Here is an 18,346-nt window from a genome sequence, read left to right on the forward strand (position 1 = left end):
AACATCAACCAAAACTCTAGTCTCCTTGGTACAAAATTTCAGGTCAGGGAAGAACCCACTGACCCCCCTCGTCCCTCAGTTGCTTCTTTGGGGATTTTAAAAATTATCTCTGGCTCTTTTTTGTGTGTATCAAAAGAACATGGCTGAAATTTGCTGACATTGGTTACTACTCTGCCAGGGGCAATGTCCTAGAAGAACTACACCCTAAGTCTACTTCAGTGGAAATTTTACAATGAAAAGTGCACCAGGGATGTAATTTTACCCCCAGGTGTAACTTAGGGATGTGCAAATCAGTGTCCCCTCTCTCTCTCTCTCTCTCTCTCTCTCTCTCTCTCTCTCTCTCTCTCTCTCTGCATAAGTGGCCACCCAAGAAAACACCAGTATAATCCCAATGTAACCATGCAAACACAAAATTTCCAGATAATTGTGACATGACTGTGCAATAGTGTGTAAAATACTTCTGCTACTTAAAGCAAAACCAGAAAAGATGGTGGAGATCCAGGACTGGATCTTTCATTTATTTAAATACTGTTTTTAAAAGGAAAAAAAGCTCTGGTGAGCCCACATCAGATTAAGACTGCAGTGCTAAGAAGGTCTTTGTCCACTGGGAGTAAAACACTTTCCCCACTGATAGCAGTATAGGTATGTGTCTGATAGGGTTAGATCCCCTCTCCTCCAACACTATGGCCCATAGTGTTTAAACTCTTTCTAATACAGTATATTTAAATTGCTATCACCCACCCTGCGGCCTTTTGATGAAGGGCAGGTATTTTATAAAATAACAATACTGTTGTTTGGGGAGTTTCAGAAGAGGGAAGTCCCCCCTAAACCCAAAAAATAAAAGAATCTATTACAGTGGTACCTCGGGTTAAGTACTTAATTCGTTCCGGAGGTCCGTCCTTAACCTGAAACTGTTCTTAACCTGAAGCACCACTTTAGCACAATTTCTGTTCTCATCCTGAAGCAAAGTTCTTAACCTGAAGCACTATTTCTGGGTTAGCGGAGTCTGTAACCTGAAGCGTATGTAACCCGAGATACCACTGTATTATAATCTAGCTAATATTTGGGATATTGTAAGGGGAAATGCAGGCAGCAGCAGTCCTGGGTGTAGCCTATGCAAATGAGTCTGGATGGGCTGGTTGAATGTAAGTCTTTATGAAACAATTGACAGTCCATAGCAGTTCAAGAGGAATCCCTCAGGTCTGTGCAAAACCGGTGACCAAGGTGATGGGGAGGGGTCTGAGGAAGGAGGTTTGGGTTTTAAAGCAAGGTGTGCTTTGGCAGAAGAGGAGGGGAACAAAGAGGAGTCCTCCATGAGCTGCTGGAGAGGCCAGAACGCCATGCGTGGTCTGGAAAGACAGAACCATCTTGGCAGGTTGGCTGAAGGCAGGCTTAGGATAGAGGCCTTGGAGTCCAGTGCTGCACTGCTGTGGGGAACAGACCCCTCATGAGATGACCATGCTGTAAGATCTGGACTCTCTTCATCTGAATTCAGGTGTAGATATGTGAATAAATCATATTTCTTAAAGCTACAACAGCCCCTGCTAAGCCTTGATTCTCAAGGGAAACATGAGCTCCTGGAACCCCCTGAAATCTTTATACTGCTCTGCAGAGGTTGGCATCCGACTTTTGCAACAACAACAATAATAATTCCAAATTTCACACACACACCTGTGTTTACTAACATTTAAAGGTATAGTAGATCTGATTGCTGATCTCTGTAATCATCTCCAGTTCAGCCTCAGCTCATTTCAACGGCCTCCCTGTCCCTAAGACTGATGGTGTCTCTAGGTGAAACTCTACTGATGACTGCTAAAACATTTGTGTGCTGTCCCTTGTAATCCCAACAGATTGTGAGTCTAACATGTGGAACAGGAGTGTGGCAACTGTGATTAAAAACAGTATATAAAGTGTTGAAAAGCATAAAGAAATAGCTAGGCCTTTCACCACCTACTTTTGCTATTTTAATAGCACCCACAGTGGGGTGGGGAATTTCCTGGCCTGGTGCCAGACAGGAATAAGAACTGGGCTGTAAAAGCACCAATAACATTTTGTTTAAAATTGTAACTACTCCAGACGTTTGCTTCAGCACATCCAAGCTTTACAGTTCTTTCTTTCAGGGTTTGGCGTAGGCTTGAGAAGGTAGGGGAGGGCAAGTTGTCAGAAGAGATTAGTGTTTTCCTTTGCTCTGTCTTGCCCAAAGAAAATAATTGATGGGTATTTGAAGGATTAAGAAATCAACCCAATTTATTATAAATAACTCTCTGATCATATTAACATAACAGAATTGGGTTTGCTGAGCAGTGCTTAAGCTTTCAATGCTTAGATTACACTGAGCTTTACTGGGGGAGAAAATTTTCCAAATCTAGTGATTTAATGCAAAACAGATTGTCACTCCTGTCCTATATATTTTATTTACCCCAGGCCACTGCTTTTCAAATATTAGCGTCAAATATTTATCTGTTCAAGTTTCAAAAGGAAAGCAAAAATACATAGACAGATTGAATTAATAGGAAGAAGCTGAGCTTCTTGTTCCACCAAACAGGATCACTCTGGAGGACAATGATGTCTTGAATGCTAAGTGCCACAAATATATATATATATATATTACTAATCAGGTTTTGGATGTCCACACAAAAGAAAACAGCCTGAAGAGCATATTTAGGTTGCAAGTCCCAGATCATGTTTATTTATAAAGCAATAAATATTCAAAGAAGCACAAATAAATTGCACGGGTGTGTGTAAACAAACTGTACAATAACTGAACCAAGTTCAGGAAGGATTACTGGAAAAAAAGACTTCAAGAAGCATGTTGTCATCCTGAGTGGGAGATGAGTGGAGGGGGAGGGCAGGGAGATGCTTAGAAGCACTTGCGGTGGACAATTGATGGGCCAGCCTCATCATACTCCTGTTTGCTGATCCACATCTGCTGGAAAGTTGAAAGAGATGCTAAGATGGAACCACCTATCCAGACAGAGTACTTCCTCTCAGGAGGGGCAATGATCTAAAGAGACGGAAAGAAGCAAGGTTCTCAGTTTCCAGACAATATAACTGCTTGCATAATTGTTTCTGCTGTCCCATAAGACATCGACACACAACCTTCATACACATTTTCAGATTTGGGTAAAGTTGAAATTACTCTGATTTTCAGTTTGGAACATAAAAGATGTGCTCACCTTGATTTTCATGGTGCTGGGAGCCAAAGCGGTAATTTCTTTCTGCATACGATCTGCAATACCAGGGTACATGGTAGTGCCACCTGACAGTACATTGTTCGCATACAGATCTTTACGTATGTCAATGTCACACTTCATGATGCTGTTGTAAGTAGTTTCATGAATACCAGCAGATTCCATGCCTTGGAAAGAAAAGAAAATGTGTAGTCATTGAATGATGAAGGTAGAGGAAATTTTATGAAATGCTGTTCGTAAGCAGAAAGCTACATAAGAGAACTGAAAATGCAAAAAGCCATTTTCTCATCAAGAATTTGCCATAAAATTGGGTAAAGTTTTTTTAAAAAACCCTAATATCTGGGTTAATAAATAAGGCATGAAAGGAAAGGAGGCAGGTGGGATAGTTTTTAATAAAATATTATAACAACAACAACAACAACAACAACAACAACAATATAAAAGATTCAGAATGTGGCATAATGCCAGTTATACCACAGAAATGTAGCTTGTTCAGAACTTCACAGGTGTCACTGTGTGACATTTGGCTATACATAGGGGCTGTGGAAACACAATCACTGTGTTCACAGAAATGGTTGTTTTCTGTGTTGCACTGATTCGTTTTTACATTTCTCAAGGCAACTTTAGCACACCAAAGCTTTAAAGCAATGTTCCAGGGAATGTTAAGATTGTTTGCATGAACAACAAAAAAAGTGCTGTATGAACCGTTTTTGTGTCAGCATGTTAGATGGATATGCACAGCACATGTCCTCATAAATTTATACACAGCAGAGTGTTTTTTTAATGACTGGGCTAATTTGATTTGACATGATGCAATGTAAGACTGATAGCCCACATGGTGAGAACTTCAAGGCACAGTGGGCTATGCTAGCAATTGCATTTGAAAGTGGAGAAATGCAGAGCCTGTGTTTATGAAGGCGACAGATGATGAAGGTATGAGCAGCAGCTTAGCTGTGAGCATGGGGAGAAAATACATCAGAAGTAAGAATTTACGGGTTACGTTCCAATGTATTAGTTGACAGGTGGCTGCTTAAAGTGAACTGAAACTTGATCCTTAACGAAACGGCAGCTGACGAGCAGCTGCATTTGAACACACAAAACTTACACTATAAACACTTGCTGCATCCATCAGATTTATTTGGCAGAACAAGGGGAGATTACTATCTCAATCAAATCAAAGGTTGGTTTTAGGGAATAGGAATCTACCCCAGCCTTTCTGGAGCTTCAAGTTATCTTTGGAGCATTTACAGGGTGCAGTTCTCAGGCACTGCTCTAGTAGCATCTCCACTCATTTCAATGGAACTTATGCGGAGTTGTCCCTGCAAACTCTATTGAAGTGCAAGGAGGTAAAACCTCTGCAACACGGGGTGCATCGTGTCCTTTGTCTAAGGTATATAAACCCTCATAACTATGGCTCAAATAAAACTCACAAATGCAGTCAATCAAAACCACAATGCCACACAGCCTTTCCTCAAGCATATTACTTTCCTTTATTTGTAACTCGTCACTTTGACATTACTAACATACTGGATCTGGCATAATCTGGAGTGCAATTCTATATTTAATAAATCATTGTTGTTGCTGCTGCTGCTGCTGCTGGGCACTAGAAGGGTCAACAATAAATTAACCATGGATACAAGTTTCTGCAAGGCCAGAAGACCTGCTCTTTATTGCGTTCAAGATTCAATTGCCAAAGAAAAAATTGTACTTGAGGAGCATTTATTGTGATTATTTTCTTTTGTTGAACATCGCAATGTGATTGGCACAGGACAACCACTCTGGTCTTCAAAGTAAATGATGTTGTGCCTTTGACACAGGCACATCCATGGCAATAGACATTCGGCACATAAAACTAGGGAGCTAGCCAGATATGTAGATATTCCTAATGGATGTCTCCTCACCCCTCCCCAACACCCCTAGTGTAATTAGTCATTTTGCTGATGGAGAGAAGCCTCACACGGCTGGATAATTTAATTTAATTAACTGAGAAGAATAACCAAGAGGATAAAGTTATTAGGCCTCAGACGCACATGTTTGTTGGACTAGATGCAGTAATTCTTCGGGATACACATGTCTCCTCCCCCCCCCCCCCAAAAAAAAGAGCAAACTCAACAAATGAGGATTTTTGCTGTGCGGTGAGAATGTGTGCCAAAAAAAAAGGAATGCAGCAGCAGCTGACAGCCAGTTCCAATGCTACATTTTACTCCTTTAGTGCCACAGTTTGCTAGACACTATCTAAACAAAGCAATCCATCTCCTTAGACTTTGTTATCACCTGCTAAATACAATAAAGCCCCCCTAAACTGGTCCTTGGTCATCAACAAGTCTCACAGTGGGGATGGGATGCCATTGCACACAGACATAACAATGTGGTGGAGCCAATGTGGTGAAGTGGTTTTTGTCAGACTAGGACCTGGAAAACCAGGGTTCAAATCCACACTCAGTCATGAAAGCTCACATGAAAACCAGTCATTGTCTCTCAGCCTAAACTACCACAAAGGGTTGTTTTGAGGATAAAATGGAGAAGGTCAAAACCATGTATACTGCCATCTTGATTGAGTACCTTGGAATAGGGGTGGACTTTGGTAATATGGCGCCCTGAGTGAGGTCAGAATTTGGCGCCCCCCACCCCAATACTACTTATTTTCACAATAATTCCTTTTGGTACAGATGCTTTGTTATGGATCTTACTAGTAGCTACCCATGGTTGTTGTTGTTGTTTTGCACCCCAGCTCAGCCCTGTGTGTGGGAACCACCCACACCACCCTAAATCCAGGAGAAAGGTGGGATAGAAACTTTATCAATAATAACTCCCCAAAGCATCTTCAACCCCAAAGGGGTTAGATTTCTCCATGAAAGTATTTTAAGCCATTGTACACAGCAGCAAAGTTGTGTATAGTATTTCAAAGCAGACATCTAAGCAGATGAGGACCTACACAAATTGGGAAACTATGATTGTGTATTTAAAAAATGTACTCGGCAAGTGCCACAAACAAGAAATCCTCCTTTTAAGGAAGATACCACTTATTTCTTATGTAGTAGAGCAGGTCTATGGATAGTCAAGAGCAGGTGCCTATTATTTTTTGTGGCTATAAAGTATGTGTTGCATGTAACTTGTATATTATATACAGTGGTACCTCTGGTTACAAACTTAATTCATTCTGGAGGTCTGTTCTTAACCTGAAACCGTTCTTAACCTGAAGTACCACTTTAGCCTCCCACTGCCGCTGCGCCGCCACTGCACAATTTCTGTTCTTATCCTGAGGTAAAGTTCTTAACCCGAGGTACTACTTCCAGGTTAGCAGAGTCTGTAACCCGAAGTGTTTGTAACCTGAGGTACCCACTGTAGATGGTGCACTAGTTGTTCTATAAGTGTGATATGCCATGTAATCAGTGAGATGCTTTCTTCCTTAACTGATCTTGTTGGGGGGGGCGGTTTGTTACCAGAAGTTTTAGTTCTGTGATTGAATCTGGCCTAACTATCCCACTACCTTCCCCACCCCCCAATTGCCACACACACTTCCTTCCGTCAGGCACTTGTCAGTAGTAATGATCCTAAAATTTGTGAGGGATTCTGTAACACAGATGAGTTTTGCATGTTGCATGCTTCAGGACACTTACCAATGAAAGATGGTTGGAAGAGAGTTTCTGGGCAGCGGAAACGCTCGTTCCCAATTGTGATGACCTGGCCATCAGGCAACTCGTAGCTCTTCTCTAGAGAAGAGGAGGAGGCTGCAGTAGCCATTTCATTCTCAAAGTCCAGAGCAACGTAGCACAACTTCTCCTTAATGTCACGGACAATCTCACGTTCAGCTGTAAAGGCAAAACCAGAAATTAATGGCAGAGAAGAGGAGATAAAGGCCAAGGAAAGACAAGTGGGAACCAAGGCGAATGAAAGTGTATTGAGGAAAGAAACCATCCCTTTCACTGAGAGGTTCCCTGCACTCAAACAGGAGTCTAGAGATCTGTCACATCCTGGAGGTGCCTACAGCATCACTCAATAAACTAGATGGGTTGAAGAATTGTAGGAGAAGCAGGATTTGTGCAAAAGCAAAGTCTTGCAGGGTAAGAGGAGAAAATGGTAGAGGGGGTGGCCCATGTGGAATCTGGCAAGAAGCACAGTTCCAGTCAGAGGATTAAAATATATACCGTATTTTTTGCTCTATAAGACTCACTTTTTCCCTCCTAAAAAGTAAGGGGAAATGTGTGTGCGTCTTATGGAGTGAATGCAGGCTGCGCAGCTATCCCAGAAGCCAGAACAGCAAGAGGGATTGCTGCTTTCACTGCGCAGCGATCCCTCTTGCTGTTCTGGCTTCTGAGATTCAGAATATTTTTTTTCTTGTTTTCCTCCTCCAAAAACTAGGTGTGTCTTGTGGTCTGGTGCGTCTTATAGAGCGAAAAATGCGGTATTTTTTAATCCATTTTATATGACTTCGGCTATCATTGAATTTAATTCTACCGAGTTGCTATTTTCAAGTCTTCTAAAAGTGGTATGTGTTCATGTAGAATGTAGCAAAACTCATGTTTTAAAAGAAAGTTAAGCAGAATATTTTTGCATGAAATGTGCACATTTTATAATCAACATGTTTGGGGAGGGTTTTATAATAAGCGGAATTAGTTCACAGAAATACCTTTTAATTGTGGTGACAATGTAGGCAACGTATTTAGTATGTTCAACATTTTGTTGCCGTGCTTGTGTGTGTATATAGTCAAAAACTTCATGGACAGATAGAAATATATATTAAAACAAACCGTTGCTCCCCCCACCCACGTTTCCAAGTGAGCCTGAATTGTGCTTACCAGTTGTCACAAAGGAATAACCACGTTCTGTTAGAATCTTCATGAGGTAGTCGGTCAGATCCCTGCCTGCCAGATCCAAGCGCATGATGGCATGAGGGAGAGCATAACCTTCATAGATTGGGACATTGTGCGTAACACCATCCCCGGAATCAAGGACAATACCTGTGAGATAGTAATGGCCAAGAACAGATAAGCCTCTATGCAAACAAACCTATAGCAATGTTTTCAGGAGCGATGGCGCCTTTCGACAAGCAATTTAGCAGGTCAGAAGAATTTGTATGCAAATAAAGACTCAAGTGGTATAACAAAAATGACTGAGGAGGAGAGCTTTCTTATTTCAAATAGTTCTCAGCATCATGCCACAGACCATAATATCCAAGGCAAAGACTTCCTGAAATTCATCTTCAGCTTACCTTTTCTACCAGTAATGGTACTGTCTTCCATTGCAACTAGGGTAAGATATTTATTTTTTTAATACTGAGAGTATTTACTACAGATTGTTTTCCCCCCCAGCATAGCGTGCCCATGCTGTATTCACAAAATGGTGTCATTTATCCCACAAAGCTGCTATAACATATAAAGGGCCAAGAGCACCTGATCATCATCCTTCATCTTGGCTAGGCAATGGTCAGGTGAGAAGGAATCACATGACTGGCCTGCCCATATGGTAGGAGAGCCTTCTCCGAAGTGGTAACCCCTTTATGGAATCATCTTCCCTTCTTTGTGTTTGTTTTGGCACCCGCTGAAGACCTTTCTGTTTACCCAAGCCAGGCTTTTTAAATAATTTAATCTGGGCCTGAGTCCCTGTTTCTTAAAATCAGTTTTTAATTTTGGGAGTTTTGTTGTACTTATGTAGTTTGTTGTTGTCTTCCTTTTCAATGGCTTTATGTTTTACTTTGTATTCCAGGTGGCATTTCTTACTTGTATATTGTGAGCCACACAGATAATTTCATATTATGGGGTGACATTCAAATAAATTAGAGAAATCATAAAGAAAAAATGGGAAGGCGCCAACTGCAGGAAAAGAAGGGAGGAACTTCCCAGGTGCTCCTAAGTATGTTTATTGGGCCCTTTGGTCTCCAGCTTGGTTGGTCTCCAAGATGGCACCAGGCCCTATGGGATTTGGGATACATATATTGATGCTATTGTGTTTACAGGGCACCACTTAGAATGGCTATTACCGTGCCTGCAAAGGGAGAAAAAGTTGGGGGTCTCTAATGTGCAATAGAGACTGGACATTATTGTAGGAACTACAGCTTTTTGAGAATCTCGCTCAGGGTTGGGGAAGCTATGGCAACTCCAGATGTTGCTTCAGCTACAACTCCCATCATCCCTGATTACTGCCTGGTGTTGGTTGGGGCTGATCCTAGTTGTGCTCCAACTTCTGTGGAGTCGCGTGTTCCCCATCCCCGATCCAAATTTAATGCAGAATACAAGGAGGGAGTGAACTTGGTTGACTTAGGTGTAGAGAGACTGCTAAGCCAAACAACCAGTTGCTTTTTACCTGTAGTACGTCCAGAAGCATAAAGGGATAGAACAGCTTGGATGGCCACATACATGGCAGGCACATTGAAGGTCTCAAACATGATTTGGGTCATCTTTTCACGGTTGGCCTTGGGGTTCAGAGGAGCCTCGGTAAGCAGGGTGGGATGTTCTTCGGGGGCAACACGCAGTTCATTATAGAAAGTATGGTGCCAGATTTTTTCCATGTCATCCCAGTTAGTGATAATGCCATGTTCAATGGGATATTTCAGGGTCAGGATACCTCTCTTGCTCTGAGCTTCATCACCTACATAGGAGTCTTTCTGGCCCATACCAACCATGACACCCTAGAGGGCAAAAGAGACAAGAAAACAATGCCAGGCATTGTGAGACAGTGTAGCTTAAAGGACAAAATGATTGACTTCAGTGTGAGACAAGCGGAGAAAAGTTGATGAAAGATGGTGTCAACAATTCATCATTTAATTCATGTTATTAAAAGGTCGTTTTCTTCTTTCGCTTGGTTATGGAACAGGTATAAAATGTGGGTGAATGAAAGCTAATATATAAAATGTATTTAGGGTGCATTTATATCACCTGTCATTTAGTAGTAGTTTACTAGTTTGTTCCAGCACTAACTACCACAGTAAACAACAACAACAACAACTTCTCTAGTTTCCTCACTGGCAGCACAATGTGGACATTACTCCTGTACAATATTTCCACGTACTTCCCAAGATGAAGTAATTGATGGTTGGTTACTGTTGAAGTAAACTACATCTGTTTGGCAAATGCAGCCTCAGAAATTTAAGGAACAGCATTAAAGCATTTTGAAGTTATACTGATGGCATGCTTCAAGTTCTTCCACTTGAACTGGATAGCTGGGTCTGGGTCATGCCTGTTTTTCATTGCATCCATGAACCTGAATGGGCCAGCATAGTTCAACACATCACATTTGTTAGCAAATACATCCAATGTTATGTTCCAGAAATCATGCCAAGTTAAAGTTTAAAAAGTTAAAGGTGATCCCTTTCTATGGTTATGGGGAAAATTGGTTTTTTAAGACTTTTACAAAATTTGCAGATCAAGAGTAGCCCTTCAGAGGACGATGGACTACAACTCCTATCATCCCCATTCAGCATGGCCAGTAGCCAGGGATGATGGGATCTGTAGTTCAACAATGTTGGGTGAGTATAGAATAAGGATTGGCACTGCTACTACTTATTTGAGGAGACCCAAAAGTCATGTATTTATCATAGGTATTAGATTGTTGCCAATCAACATACAAAACTTTAAAACTATTTTTCAACGGAAAGTGAATAAGAGAAAGTAACAGCCTGGGAGGTAACGCAAAAAGGAAAGTAAGCAAGAGAATAAGATACAAGTGAGAAGTAAATACAGGATAGAAAAGGGGAGAAATGGAGCAGAGGATTAAAAGCAAAAGAAGCAATAGAATGGAAGTTTAAGGGGCCATGGAGTAGTAAGAGGACGATGATATGGGTGATATGGAAAAAGTCACTATTTCTGATCGTAGTCCATCTCACAAGTCTGTTGTGAGATATGGAATAACCCCATTGACATTGACCTAAATTCCTTGGAAGGTGATTGGAATGCAAGTGAGGAAAATAGGATTATAGAAGCAGGGCATGCAAAATTGCTTTGCAGCTGCAAACTACTGGGGAAGAAGGTTGCTATTAATGAGCATTTATATAAGGTGCCAACTGTACATTGTAGGTCCTACAACATGAGGCACTGTGGAAGTGGCATTGTGCCAGACGGGAAGGTTTAGTTATGTGCAGCAACTATGTACAAGACAGGAACGGGAAGACCGATTTATATTAGTTTTCAAATCACTTGCAGTTTAAAAAGGTGGAACTCACCAATGGGGAAGAGGAATAGAAGATCAAAGCAAAAGGCGGGGCAAGGAATTGAAGTGTCACTAGCAAGTAAATGAAGACGGAGCGGGGATTGGAATGTCAAAAACTGGAACATGAATTCAATCAATCTATTGCGGTCAATGACCAAGTACTGTAGAAAACGAGTTTGAGGAGCGTTGTGTCTCTTTATGCCCAATGCTACAAGTTTATGATTTGTGGAGGCACACAAACTGATCTGCCAAACAGATAAAGAAGAGAAAAGTTTGCGGCAAGGGGAGGGGGCGATTCACTGCAGCAGGCTGAAGAAGAGAAAGTTAGAGAAGAGAGGATTGCTGGGGGAGAGGGAATTCTGGAGAGGGAAAGACCGGAGTATACAGTGGAGCTAGGACGGGTTTTAAAGGGAAAGGGGGAAAGGACGCGTGTTCGCGTACACTGCACTTGTATGCATTAGTTTGACAGTCCCCCGGGCTAGTCAAAGGAAAAGACTGGTCTCTCCTTGTTCTTGGGTGTCGTCGGGGGTGGAAAGTTTACCTGGTGCCTGGGGCGGCCGACGATGGAAGGGAAGACGGCGCGAGGGGCATCGTCTCCGGCGAAGCCTGCCTTGACCAAGCCCGATCCGTTGTCGCACACCAGGGCGGTGGTCTCCTCGTCGTCACACATCTCGGGAAGGAATCAGGGAGCTGAAAGACACAAGATCGGCAAGTAGGGCGCGTCGTCGGGGCCGGGGGCCAGACCGAAAGCGGCGGCAGCGCTAAGCAGAGAGCCCCCGAGGCTGGGTCGCTTCGCCCCTCCCGATCTCAAAAGACCCTTCACGTCTAAGCACGAAGAGACAAAACAAACAACAACAAAACTCCAGCCAACCGAAAGTTTCCCGCTCGGGCCGGTTCCAGGCTTCAGGCAACGGGCTTCCTTCCCCACATGCCACCCATGATATTCCTTGGCTGCGCTCCTCTAATTCATCCGGCGGGGCTCCAGTTACAACAGGTCAGAATGCCTTCGCGCCACGGGAGACCCGACTGTAGTTGGCGCGGTCTACACATTGCTTAAGCAGGTGTCGTGTTTGGGTCGCTTTAGGGAGTTAGCCCCTCTCGAATTCAACACCGCCCGCCTCAAGCAATTTGTGGATCGCAGCGCTCTCCGTTTTCTTGTATTGCCCCGTCTCCAATCCCGGGACCCTCATATTTTTGACTGAATGCAAATTTGGAATCCCAGTAAGGGTTTTTTTTGGGGGGGGGGTCAGTACTTTCAAAGGTCGTTATTTCTTGGGATTCCCCTCCCCGCAACTGTAAAGGTGGAGAGGGTGAAATGTAAAGTTAGAAATAGCGCGAATGTGGCGGCTAAGAGAGCAAACACAACATTTCTTTGTTATGTCTCGGGCAGCGCGCTGCAAGCAAAACAAAACCACCGGTGAATTTTCCGAGGGAGACCAAATAGCTCAATCCTACACAGTTAACTCTGAAGAGTAGTTGAACTTAAACCTGTTACTCTCTAGCCATCTCTTCCCTGCGCGCAAGCCGCGCAGCGCACCCCAAAGGCGATCCACAATCCGAATGGGAAGAGTAAATTTAAACCGATCTTGCCTGGCGCTTCATTGGCTGAAACAGCGCGATCCTAACCGTAAGTAAGTCCTATTGGATGGGGCTTACCCCCAGGTGAAGCGGGGCTAGGATCGCAGCGCGAGGCTGCAAGTGCGCACAGCCCCATCGAACAAAGTGTGACTTGCTTCCAAAGGTAGATCTGTGCGCAGGGTTGCGCAGCGGATCCAATTCACTGCTTCGTAGCCCACCCAACCTCTCTGGATCGCACAGTCGCGCAAACACACGTCCCGTCGAAGGCAACCGAGGTGCTTGGCAGGGAGGCTGCCCCGAGGATGCCAAGCGCGGCTCCTGCCTTGCCGCATCCAGGCTTAGACGGCCGGGCTTGGTCAGCTGCGCTACTCACCAGCTCAACACTTATAACTGCGCGGGGGTCCTGAGCACCAGGCTGGGTCCCGACTCGCAGGGAGCGCCACCCATTTATACTCGGCGGAGTGACGGTGTCACTCTCCGGCTCCTGAGGGACCGGCCAGGCACCTTGTCCTTATTTGGTCGCCTTCACGCCATTGAGGAGCAGCGAGGCCATTAATGGAGTAGGGAAGGCAAAAGTCACAGCCCGGGCGAAACACTCGGGGCCCCACAGCCCATGTAAGGTAAGCCGAGGGGGTTTGTAGTCCAGCTGCTAAGGGGGATGGCCAAATAGGGAACCCTTTTGAAGGGGAGGGGGGCGAGTCTGTGTGCATGTGGGTGGGTGGGGGGTGGGAGACTCATGCCAACCCACTTCTGGAGGCAAGTTAAAACACATATGCCTCCTCAATGAATGGAAGTGGCTTTCTCCATCTTGGTGCGCTTAAAGAATCTCAAAGCTGTGGAAAGATCAATGAATTAAGCTCTCGCTGCCACAGTGTCTGGCATGTGTCACTGCAGGGGGTGGGGGTGTCGACAACTAGGCAGGGGAGGGAGAAGCTTTCAAAGGGCAGGGATGGATTCCTTCAGCAAGATGCGAGGAGTTTCCCCTCCCCCAGCCCAGGCCCCATTGCCTTCTGTGTGGGTTCCGAGACCACACATCATCTCTCCCCCCCCCACCCCGATTTTTGTCCCCACTGCACAACCCCACCCCATAAGGGGTTGTTAATCTATAACATTCCTTAAGCCGAAAGGAGATTTCACCAAAATCAGTTTCTGCACTTGGGGTTATCAGCCGGAGAGAGAATGTTTCAAACTGTCTCTTAGACTGTTTGCACTGTTTTCAGAATGCTTTGGAGAAAGTTTTATTATTTATGTTTTTCCTGACCTGCGTTCCTTTGTAAGGAAGGGTGGGGTAGAAATTGAATAAATACCTATAAGGAATGAATAAGTGGGTTCTGCAGCTCAATGTTTTCAGTGTTTCCATTTCTCTGAGATTGCTCCGTTCCATTCCTACTCTACTTTCTGTCATTGTCCCCATCCAGCCCCCAAACAACCAACCAGTACCCCATGCAGGGCTGTCTTAAGCATATGCAGCGACAGGGTGCAAAGTTCTGTCCAGTGCCCCCTCCAGGTTGCCCAGTCCCAGGCACGCAGGAGAGTGGAGTTGGCTGGCCGCCTCAGCGTCTCGTTGGCTCGGTCGCCCCTGAATTCGCGGCGCAGAGCCGCCCACAGCAGAAGAGCATGCTGCGACACTCCAACTGATGGATGGGCTCTTCCCCGGACTTAACTCTTGGGCCCCAGACTCTTGGCCTGGCGCCCCTGAGACCCCAGCCCCCAGGTGCCCCGCACCCCTAGTGCTTATGGGTAAGACGGCCCTGACTACATGGCCACTGAGCAAGGTTTGTTCCCATTGGGCTGTTTTCAGGGTTCCCTCTCCCTTTGGGTCCCCCCCCCAAGCACTTTTATTTGTACATTTGCAAACTTTGGGGATTCCCCAGCCCTGCTAACTACATAAGGAATGGCCCTCACATCCTGAACATTTGAAACATATTGACCCATTAACAAAATGTTAAATAAGTGCAATTGAGTATTTTATTTTGATTTTGTATTGTAAACTGTCCTGTGATCCTTGGATGAAGGGTGGTATAGAAATTCTATGAATAAAAAAGTAAATAAAAAGTGATGAATCACAAGTGGCTAAAATGCAGGTGAGTTATTTCCATGACCATCTGTGTTCCCTTGCTATTAAATATTTTCGTGTCGGTGCGACATTTTACCTCATGGTGCTGGGCATTCCTGGCATTGTGGCAATGACCCACCCAGTGAAGGGATTTTGTGACATCATGCAGTGGCCATTAGAGCCAATGGTAAGTACATATTTGAGAGCTGATGTAGGGTCATGGCTTTTTAGTGCATGGTTCATTGGTTGAAAAGCCCCTGCTTGAAACTTTAGGTCAGCCACAGATCCAGAGGCTGGCTTTGTGCAAACTAGGATGTCTCAGATCTAGGTCTGCAATAGAGGAGTGATCATCATATTGCTTTACCTTGTTGTAAAGTTGATGAGGATGATGATTAGGGTGGTTAATGGAGTAAAAGGCTTCATTGGCTTCTTATCTAGACCAATTTCCTATTCAGCGATCACATCCATACAGGAAGCTGCATGTACAGTAGTTTGTCAAATGGGACAGATGAAGGCATGAATTGATAACGTTAATTGAAAGTTTTGTCATGCCAGAGTAGAGTTCCATACAGGAAATTCTGTCTTATGTGCAGCAGCTCTTGGAACTAGGAAGTCCATAATCTAAGCAACAAGCTCATTCATCATAACTTCGCAATGTGTACAAGGAATTCATGAGGAAGGGAGAACAGAACTGTTTCACTAGCCTGGTCCCCAATGTCATGCGTCCCTTGGTGCTGCCTCTGACCTTCATGCACAGAGTGAAAGATCTGAAAAGTGGTGTGGACATAGGTGATTTTTTCCAGACCTGTGAAAAGGTCATCAGGGTGGCATATGATGTCAGAGGTGGTGCCAGTAGCATGGCCAGAGTCCCCTCTTATCCATCTGCTTATTATGCACACAGAGAGAATGTCTCAGCAAAATCATAATGTATTTGGACTGTGAGTCCCTTGAGGACAGAAGTGTCCACATTTGGAGAAACTGCTGTAAGCTGCTCTGAACCCAGGGGACAGAACAGGAGATAAATCTAATAAATTTTTAAAAAATGTATTGCTAGATTTCAGAAATTTACACAGGACGTTTTCAACAGTACCATCCACATCAAATAACCTTTCATGGGGTTCTTTTAAAAAGAAAGAAAGAAACTGTGTTTTGGAACTCATCAATTTCTTTCTTTTTCCTCTTTCTTTCATAGCCAGCTCTTATTCAGTAACAGCAGGTGAGCAGGCTGATTACTGAGACTGTCATGAAAAAGTACCTAACTAAGAGAGAAAGCAGCATATGTTTCTGACACAGAGTGCACTAGAAGTGTCTTTAAGCTTTGATAAACATGGGAAGAAAAATGCTTGCCTCCTGTAATTTGGCAAGTAGGCAAGATGTGTGTGGCGGGGGCATGTTTCTGATGGATTGCATTAGCACATGTTCATTTAACCTTCCAGTTTTTGTCCTTTTTTGTGCACGTTTGATTGTTACTGCATAGTAATGCACACAAGGAAGATGAAACAGCTTGAACCACAAACAAACAAACAAACAAACCAAAAAACGAGCTCTGGTATTAATGAAATGTGGCAGTTGCTTCCCTGCTCAGTTGTTGAAACATCTACATACATAATTTGCTCCAGCGGTGGAATCTCAAAGATTCATCCCAACAATTTAAGGATTTTTTGTTGTTCTTTAGTTAAAAATAGAAAGACCGGAGAGGCAGTTGTTGAGTGGGCTTCGCTTGGTATGCAATGGCCCAGATTGTCAATGTGTATCCTAGAGGAACTTCATTATATGGCAGAGTACAATGTCCTTTGGGAACTCAGACTTTAAATTATCCAGACATGTGCATGTCTATGTGAGATATTTGGAAAGCAAGCATCAGGAAGGGGGAGAGGAGGACTCTGATAGCTACTTCTAATTAAAGGTGTATGCCACAATGCACTTGTATTTTGCTGTTTTATCAGCATTTCCCACACAAAAATCTTATGTACACACCAGATGTTGCAAAGCGGTGTGTGCTGTCATAAAAGAAATTACAAAACTTGCACCTTTTTCAGATTATTTTCTCTGAAATACAATCTTACTGGGAACCTTAACAACATTGTTTTTGGGGTATTGTAACCAAATAGAGGAATTAGGTGTTCTTTGACCTTATAACAGATGAAACACTGGGTGTGTAAATAGTCAATGAGGAATTTAGCTCAGGATGCTAATCCTGCTTTGGTTTTTCTCCTCAGCCTATCCTCAGTGTTGGAGCTAATAACAATTTACAAAGTATTAGAGAAGTTGTAACAAAACCCCAAGCACACTGGCTCTCCCTCAAAACAGAATTGTATGGAGAAATGTTTTCTGTCTCTAGAAATATATAGATACCAAACTTCCTCTCACCCCAAGAGAATATAAGCAATGGAGCCTTTCCACAGCACACAAAGGCATTTCTGGGGGGGTGTTATGGATGGAGATGGTGAATTTGAACTTTACTGAAAGGACAGCAGAAATCAAAACTATCCATTTATTACCTTCAAACCCTTGGAAGTATCCACTTATTGAACCATTCGTTATAAAAGCTCTGTTGAGTAGAATGGTAAGTTAATGTGTGTAAATAAAAAAATGGAATCTGCCCCATTACAGCCTTTCCCAAAGGACCCATTCCTATGGCCAAAATCCTACTGCTTCCTGCCATAAAGTGATGTTACAGTGGCTGGTGAACAGGAAACAAACAAACAAATAAACAAACAAAAACATTACTTGAGCGTAGCGTGGGTTGTCAGCACCCGGGGCAAGGCAAGTAATTTGCGCCCCCTAACCCATGGATTTGCGCCCCCTAACCCGTGGATTTGCGCCCCCTAACCCTAACCCCCAGATGTTGCGCCCGGTGCGGCCGGCCCCCCCTGCACCCCCCACGCTACGCCACTGCTTCAGGGTTATATAATGTTGGGATCGAAAAGGCACTGGAAGAGTCAGGTTTTTCAACTATGTTGTTGCATAGTTCCTCTCACACAACAGGGCTTTCCCCCCTTTCCTCTCCTTACCACCCCCAGGGCCCCCCTAAATTTGCACTGGAGGGTTGGGAAAATTCCAGAGAACGTTTAGGGTGCACGCAAGGGGAGGAGACAGTCCTGTTGTGCAAGCAGATCTTGTTCCCCTTGAGCACACCCCATTTAGCGCTACATTGAATTCCACCCTTTGTTTTCAAAAATACCAGATCAGCTCTTGCCAATTCAGCACAGAAGAAGTTAACCTGATCATAAGGAGGTGAATGATTAGAGATTGGAATGGCCTGGAACATCTCCCAAAAGAGCTGCTAGGCATTTGTAACTAAAGTGTACAACTAATGTACAGCTTCCCTTCTTCCTGTGAGTTCTGAAGTGACAGATATCCACAAAGACAGCTG

General features: G+C 43.8%; 1 protein-coding gene across 2 annotated transcripts; it reads right to left on the bottom strand.

The window, feature by feature from the left end:
• Positions 1 to 2,660: 2,660 nt before the first annotated feature.
• ACTC1 (actin alpha cardiac muscle 1) lies at positions 2,661 to 13,426 on the bottom strand. Of its 2 annotated transcripts, none has more exons than XM_083509452.1 (7): positions 13,288 to 13,426; positions 11,878 to 12,026; positions 9,495 to 9,819; positions 7,991 to 8,152; positions 6,812 to 7,003; positions 3,177 to 3,358; positions 2,661 to 3,004 (listed from the first exon to the last, which is right to left on the bottom strand). In XM_083509452.1, exons 2-7 carry the CDS (start codon positions 12,004 to 12,006, stop codon positions 2,861 to 2,863), a joined length of 1,134 nt encoding a protein of 377 aa, XP_083365578.1. In that variant the 5' UTR covers positions 12,007 to 12,026; positions 13,288 to 13,426; the 3' UTR covers positions 2,661 to 2,860. The 2 variants fall into 2 exon arrangements, with proteins under 2 accessions (XP_083365578.1, XP_083365579.1); XM_083509453.1 differs by having other exon boundaries at positions 12,993 to 13,333.
• Between the last annotated feature and the right edge of the window lie 4,920 nt (positions 13,427 to 18,346).

The sequence above is a fragment of the Podarcis liolepis genome (assembly GCF_965112155.1).
Source record: "Podarcis liolepis genome assembly, chromosome: 1".
Lineage (NCBI taxonomy): Eukaryota > Metazoa > Chordata > Lepidosauria > Squamata > Lacertidae > Podarcis > Podarcis liolepis.

What these genes read in the sequence shown, in the direction of transcription:
- ACTC1 (XM_083509452.1), bottom strand. Translation starts at nt 12,006, where the DNA reads ATGTGTGACGACGAGGAGACCACCGCCCTGGTGTGCGACAACGGATCG. An exon ending in TGCTTCTGGACGTACTACAG is followed by an intron (nt 8,153 to 9,494) that starts GTAAAAAGCAAC and finishes ACTATCTCACAG; the next exon opens with GTATTGTCCTTGATTCCGGG. An exon ending in CTTCCAACCATCTTTCATTG is followed by an intron (nt 3,359 to 6,811) that starts GTAAGTGTCCTG and finishes TTTCTTTCCAAG; the next exon opens with GCATGGAATCTGCTGGTATT.